This window comes from Lipophrys pholis (genome assembly GCF_963383615.2).
Source record: "Lipophrys pholis genome assembly, chromosome: 7".
NCBI lineage: Eukaryota > Metazoa > Chordata > Actinopteri > Blenniiformes > Blenniidae > Lipophrys > Lipophrys pholis.
Window position 1 is genome coordinate 432,329 of NC_137638.1, and position 7,500 is coordinate 439,828.

General features: G+C 52.7%; 2 protein-coding genes across 2 annotated transcripts in view; both read right to left on the reverse strand.

The window, feature by feature from the left end:
- Positions 1-639: 639 nt before the first annotated feature.
- LOC308111558 (uncharacterized protein) lies at positions 640-3,796 on the reverse strand (the record flags this gene model as incomplete). The annotated part of the gene is made up of 6 exons (XM_080466517.1): positions 640-726; positions 921-1,009; positions 1,129-1,279; positions 3,223-3,283; positions 3,346-3,514; positions 3,788-3,796. 6 exons carry the CDS (start codon positions 3,794-3,796, stop codon positions 669-671), a joined length of 537 nt encoding a protein of 178 aa, XP_080322643.1. The 3' UTR covers positions 640-668.
- A 2,631-nt stretch (positions 3,797-6,427) lies between these two features.
- med27 (mediator complex subunit 27) overlaps positions 6,428-7,500 on the reverse strand; it is a 6,627-nt gene continuing 5,554 nt past the window's right edge. The window contains exons 7-8 of the mRNA XM_080467251.1: positions 6,706-6,783; positions 6,428-6,638 (exon numbers count right to left, since the gene is read on the reverse strand). Of these exons, the coding sequence (XP_080323377.1) occupies positions 6,504-6,638; positions 6,706-6,783 (213 nt within the window). The 3' untranslated portion in view covers positions 6,428-6,503. The remainder of the gene's footprint in view (positions 6,639-6,705; positions 6,784-7,500) is intronic.

A 7,500-nucleotide genomic window follows, 5' to 3' on the forward strand; every position in this document is an offset into this window, starting at 1 on the left:
TCAGTGGAACCAGGTGATTCTGATCTATTGATCAGTGGAACCAGGTGATTCTGATCTATTGATCAGTGGAACCAGGTGATTCTGATCTATTGATCAGTGGAACCAGGTGATTCTGATCTATTGATCAGTAGAACCAGGTGATTCTGATCTATTGATCAGTGGAACCAGGTGATTCTGATCTATTGATCAGTGGAACCAGGTGATTCTGATCACACTGGCCAAGTTATTGATCAGACAGAGACTCACCTGATCAACAGAACAACTTTAATGTTTCATCAACAAAACCCAAATCAGCATCATGGACCTTTTCATTACGCTGCCGCTCCTCCTCTTCCTCATGCTCCCCCTCTTCCTCATGCTCCTCCCCCTCTTCCTCATGCTCCTCCCCCTCTTCCTCCCGCTCCTCCTCTTCCTCCCGCTCCTCCTCTTCCTCCTCCCACTCCTCTTCCTCCCCCTCATCTTCCTCCTCCTCCTCTTCCTCCCCCTCCCCTTCCTCCCCCTCTTCCTCATGCTCCTCCCCCTCTTCCTCCCGCTCCTCCTCTTCCTACCCCTCTTCCTCATGCTCCTCCCCCTCTTCCTCATGCTCCTCCCCTTCCTCCCGGTCCTCTTCCTCCTCCCCCTCCTCTTCCTCCTCCTCTTCCTGTTAACATTTTGGACTGATGTCGTTCTTAGTTCTTGTCGGAACGTTTTGATGTTCCAGTAGATTTTACTCCTTGCTGAGGATTCCTGTTGAAACACACACACACACACACACACACACACACACACACACACACACACACACACACACACACACACACACACACACACACACACACACACACACACACACACACACACACACACACACACACACACACACACACACACTCTTAAAGGGTTCATGGTTCTGGATTTCTCAGGCTGACCTTTGACCTCACCTGCTGGCCTTCATCCTTGGCGGACCCTCCTCCCGCCTGGCAGAACTCTGCAGCAGCCAATCAGCATGAAGCTCAGCAGGAGGACACAGCTGAGGGAGGACACATCACCATGACGACCAGCTCCACCTTCATCATCATCATCATCACCACCACGTCTGGTGTCAGTGTCTGACCCTCACGGGGTCGGGGTCTGTCCTCTGGAGGTCACCTGTACATCCGGGTCCTCGGGGGGGACCACCTCCTGGACGGCCTCCAGAAACGCCACCGTCGTTTGCAGGACTGTTGCCATGTCAACGCGGCCGCTGGGGCTGATGGGGAGGAGGCGCCGCAGAGCACCGCAGCTCTGAGCGATGCGTCTCCTGTGAGGGCGGAGGAATGAAGAAGAGGAGGAGTGATGAAGAGGAGGAGTGAAGAAGAGGAGGAGTGAAGAAGAGGAGGATAAAGAGCAGCGCCTCATGACTCCCGTTCAAACTTTCTGATTCTCCTGAAGAGTTCAAATGGTTGGACCCACTAACACCTGGACCCACTAACACCTGGACCCACTAACACCTGGACCCACTAACACCTGGACCCACTAACACTTGGACCCACTAACACCTAGACCCACTAACACCTGGACCCACTAACACCTGGACCCACTAACACCTGGACCAAAACACCTGGACCCACTAACACCTGGACCCACTAACACCTGGACCAAAACACCTGGACCCACTAACACCTGGACCCAAAACACCTGGACCCACTAACACCTGGACCCACTAACACCTGGACCCACTAACACTTGGACCCACTAACACCTGGACCCACTAACACCTGGACCCACTAACACCTGGACCAAAACACCTGGACCCACTAACACCTGGACCAAAACACCTGGACCCACTAACACCTGGACCCACTAACACCTGGACCAAAACACCTGGACCCACTAACACCTGGACCCACTAACACCTGGACCAAAACACCTGGACCCACTAACACCTGGACCCAAAACACCTGGACCCACTAACACCTGGACCAAAACACCTGGACCCACTAACACCTAGACCCACTAACACCTGGACCCACTAACACCTGGACCCACTAACACCTGGACCAAAACACCTGGACCCACTAACACCTGGACCCACTAACACCTGGACCCACTAACACCTGGACCCACTAACACCTGGACCAAAACACCTGGACCCACTAACACCTGGACCAAAACACCTGGACCCACTAACACCTGGACCCACTAACACCTGGACCAACTAACACCTGGACCCACTAACACCTGGACCCACTAACACCTGGACCAAAACACCTGGACCCACTAACACCTGGACCCACTAACACCTGGACCCACTAACACCTGGACCAAAACACCTGGACCCACTAACACCTAGACCCACTAACACCTGGACCCACTAACACCTGGACCCACTAACACCTGGACCAACTAACACCTGGACCCACTAACACCTGGACCCACTAACACCTGGACCAAAACACCTGGACCCACTAACACCTAGACCCACTAACACCTGGACCCACTAACACCTGGACCCACTAACACCTAGACCCACTAACACCTGGACCCACTAACACCTGGACCCACTAACACCTGGACCCACTAACACCTAGACCCACTAACACCTGGACCCACTAACACCTGGACCCACTAACACCTGGACCAACTAACACCTGGACCCACTAACACCTGGACCAAAACACCTGGACCCACTAACACCTGGACCCACACACCTGGACCCACTAACACCTGGACCCACTAACACCTGGACCAAAACACCTGGACCCACTAACACCTGGACCCAAAACACCTGGACCCACTAACACCTGGACCAAAACACCTGGACCCACTAACACCTAGACCCACTAACACCTGGACCCACTAACACCTGGACCCACTAACACCTGGACCCACTAACACCTGGACCCACTAACACCTGGACCAAAACACCTGGACCCACTAACACCTGGACCCACTAACACCTGGACCAACTAACACCTGGACCCACTAACACCTGGACCCACTAACACCTGGACCAAAACACCTGGACCCACTAACACCTGGACCAAAACACCTGGACCCACTAACACCTGGACCCACTAACACCTGGACCAAAACACCTGGACCCACTAACACCTAGACCCACTAACACCTGGACCCACTAACACCTGGGCCCACTAACACCTGGACCAAAACACCTGGACCCACTAACACCTGGACCAAAACACCTGGACCCACTAACACCTGGACCCACTAACACCTGGACCCACTAACACCTGGACTGACCTGCGATGACGTTCCAGGTGAACAAATCTGCTGCTGGTCCTCCGCTGCTCCTCTTGACCCCCTTCAAGACCAGGACCAGGATCACGTCCAGGACTAATTTCAGTATTTGTACAAGAACCATGCTCGGTACCAGGATCAGGATCAGGACCAGGACCGGGCTGGGTGTGAAGACCAGGATCAGGACCAGGTTCAGGATCAGGGCCAGGACCAGGTTCAGGACTGCGTGGGTTGCGAGCACCAGGGTCAGCAGGGCCGTGCAGAGACCTTTGGAGGACCTGGGGCTCCAGACCACCTGGGGTACCGGGGGTCCTGGTGAATCAGACCAGTGGACTTTCTATGAAACAACCTGAAGCTAAAGGTTTTGATCCAATAGGAAGCCAGAGCTGCTCTGAGCTGGATCAGGGTCTTCATGGGGGGTCGGTCCGACCTGGACTCTACAGTCCAGGACCAGAAAGCTGACGGGGGCCTTCAAGACCCCCCAGGTCCATTTTCTTCTCATAGTTTGTTTCAACTAATGAATGTCTGGTTCTTTTACTCCACATTATTGTTCTACCTGCCCAGGTACCCTGTCCATTTCCAGGAGATCCACTCTAGTATTCTCTCAGAACTACACACAGTACAACACACTGTGTAGTACTCAGAGGTACCTGGCAGGTACACCAGTAACATGAAGTAAAAGAACAGGAAGTAGTGAGAGTTGTTGTATTTCAACAAAACAATCTTTTAAAAAGACCTGAGGACTCGTGAAGGGGGGGAAGAGGAGGACTAGGAAGAGGGGGGGTAGGAGGAGGAGGAGGGGGGGGGGGACTAGGAAGGGGGGGGCAGGAGGAGGAGGAGGGGGGGCAGGATAAGGAGGAGGAAGAGGAGGGGGGGAGGAAGAGGAGGACTAGGAAGAGGGGGGGCAGGAGGAGGAGGAGGGGGGGCAGGATAAGGAGGAGGAAGAGGAGGGGGGGGGAGGAAGAGGAGGACTAGGAAGAGGGGGGGCAGGAGGAGGAGGTCATGTGACATGTAAACATATTTCTGGAGTTCAGAACAAACAATTAAACAAATCAAGGGAAAGATAAAAACCTGCTGGACAAAAATGGAACTTACTGGTTTGGAGCAAAAGGGGGCGGAGCTCCAGCCCCCCCGATGCCCCGCCCCCCCACTGTACCAGTCTGCGGGTTAGAACCAGGTCCTGGTTCCCTCCTGGCTCCTTGGTGCTCCATGTTTGATTTCTGCAAACTGGTTCTTCAGATCCTCTCAACCTCCAGAAGAAGGTCCAGAAGCTCCTCCAGAGGTGTCAGTCTCCAGGTGGACCTGGTGGTCTGGGATCAGGTTGATGAGTCTCACCTGGAGGACCTGGAGAGGAGCTGGCAAGACCAGCTGCTGATGACGAGGACCACCGTAACCCTTCACTTGCTGGAGAGCCAACCAGGACCCAAATGAACCGAGTTAATAGAACCGAGTCAGAGGAACCGAGTTAGAAGGATCGAGTTAATAGAACCGAGTCAGAGGAACCGAGTTAACAGAACTGAGTCAGAGGAACCGAGTTAGAAGGATCGAGTTAATAGAACCGAGTCAGAGGAACCGAGTTAAAAGAACCGAGTCAGAGGAACCGAGTTAGAAGGATCGAGTTAATAGAACCGAGTCAGAGGAACCGAGTTAGAAGAACCGAGTCAGAGGAACCGAGTTAGAAGGACCGAGTGAAAATAAATGAGTCTGAGGAACCGGGTTAAAAGAACCGAGTCAGAGGAACTGAGTCAGAGGAACCAAGTTAAAAGAACCAAATCAGAGGAACCGAGTTAGAAGGACCGAGTCAAAATAAACGAGTCAGAGGAACCGAGTTAAAAGAACCAAATCAGAGGAACCGAGGACCAAAAGGATCTAATGAAATCCGTGCACCACTGGTGGACCATGTTGTGAGCCACGGATTGACGCTTGAGGAGGCTGGACGAAGACTTCAGCCCAACCCAGGCAGAGACACCGGGGACGAAGACTTCAGCCCAACCCAGGCAGAGACACCGTGGACGAAGACTTCAGCCCAACCCAGGCAGAGACACCGGGGACGAAGACTTCAGCCCAACCCAGGCAGAGACACCGTGGCATCAGTCATGAGGACGTTTCAACAAGAAAACTGGTACAAACAAATCCGTCCCCCGTCACAGTACTCTGCTGCTCCTTGTAAGACCGTATCAGCACTTTGGAGAACCCTTCCTGTGTCCTCCTGCCGGTTCCATGTTTGTGTCTCAGAGGATGGAGGACGGCCAGGAGGACGGGGAGCATTTTCACACACGAGAGAGAGACACTAAACATGGTCTTAGCCAGTGATGTCCATCAGGTCCCGGTCAACACCGGCATCCTGAGAAGACTCCGATCCAAAAGGAACCACTGTGTGGACCCTAGTGGAACCCTCTGGGTCTAACGTCTGCAGTACGAGTATGTGGCGGTATGTCTTGTTGACTTTACTGTAGCACTGTGACGAGTACTTTGTTTAGTAGAGTACTTTGTATAGTAGAGTACTTTGTATAGTAGAGCGATTCTGAACTGCAGTCGGGTCTCACTATATTCCAGAGTTCTCCAGATGGACGCTCAGGAAATCCAGCAGGAATTCCTCTACATAGACAAGACAGAAACCCCACGGGGCAATAGTCCATGTCCCAGGGCAACGTGGGGGGTAACGTCACCATGACACAGGACAGGGTTCTCCGTACGACACACATGCTCACGTCTTTAGAGCGACTGCAGAACAAGGAACCAACCAGAGCAACACATTGTGGTTCCAGCCTGCTGCTCCGTCCCAACCCGTCCTCCATGCCCTCGTCCTCCTAACCCAGACGGAGAGCGGTTCTCTGCACGGCGCCGGAAGGTTCCGTTCTCCTCATTCAGGCGCCGGAGCCGTGCACAGGTGGAGCAGACGTTCCAGGTGGTTCTTCCTACTTGTCTGGCCAATGAGGACATCGTCTGTGATGTCGCTGAAATTCTCTGGCCAGATCCAGATCCAGATCCAGACCCAGACCCAGACCCAGACCCAGATCCAGACCCAGACCCAGACCCAGACCCAGACCCAGATCCAGATCCAGACCCAGACGCAGATCCAGATCCAGATCCAGACCCAGAGGCAGATGCAGATCCAGACCCAGATCCAGATCCAGACCCAGACCCAGACCCAGACCCAGATCCAGATTCAGATGTCTCTCTGTGTAGACATTAAATCACTCCACCCATCATATAAAAGACTTTATTTACAGGAGTCAGCGGGTGGAGGTGGAGGCGGAGGTGGAGGTGGAGGTGGAGGCGGTTCACATGCGGCAGGTGTCGTGGAAGGCCTCCAGCGTCCTGAAGTCCCTCCAGGTGGGAGGAAGTCCGTCCTGCAGGTAGCGGCCGCAGCGTTGGCATGACGACTGGAACAGCTTGATGTAACTGCGCAGCCACGTCTGGACAAGGAGAGCCTGGTTAGGACCTGTGTGTTCTGAGGACCTGAGTGAAGACAGGCTGCCTCACCATGAAGGAGCGGACCACAACGTCGGGCATCTGGGGCAGCTGGTAGTGTAACAGGGCGGTGGTGGCGTGGTCGGTAACCTAGCAACACAAGCACCAATCAGAGAGCAGCACGACACAGGCCCCACCTGCTGGGGTAACTTCAGGATTACTCTGGTGTTAAGGTAACTTCAGGATTACTCAGGATTACTCTGGTGTCGAGGTAACTTCAGGATTACTCTGGTGTCGAGGTAACTTCAGGATTACTCAGGATTACTCTGGTATTAAGGTAACTTCAGGATTACTCTGGTGTTGAGGTAACTTCAGGATTACTCAGGATTACTCTGGTATTAAGGTAACTTCAGGATTACTCTGGTATTGAGGTAACTTCAGGATTACTCAGGATTACTCTGGTATTAAGGTAACTTCAGGATTACTCTGGTATTGAGGTAACTTCAGGATTACTCAGGATTACTCTGGTATTAAGGTAACTTCAGGATTACTCAGGATTACTCTGGTATTAAGGTAACTTCAGGATTACTCTGGTATTGAGGTAACTTCAGGATTACTCAGGATTACTCTGGTATTAAGGTAACTTCAGGATTACTCTGGTGTTGAGGTAACTTCAGGATTACTCAGGATTACTCTGGTATTGAGGTGACTTGAGGATTACTCTGGTCTGATAGTTACCTGGTCAGGTGAATCAGCTTTGTTTCCACGACAACGTTTCAAGTGAAAACAAATCGTTTGAGTTTTAGTTTCAGAAAGTTTTATGTTTCCATGGAAACAACAGAAGCACTGATAATGTAGTTCTCATGT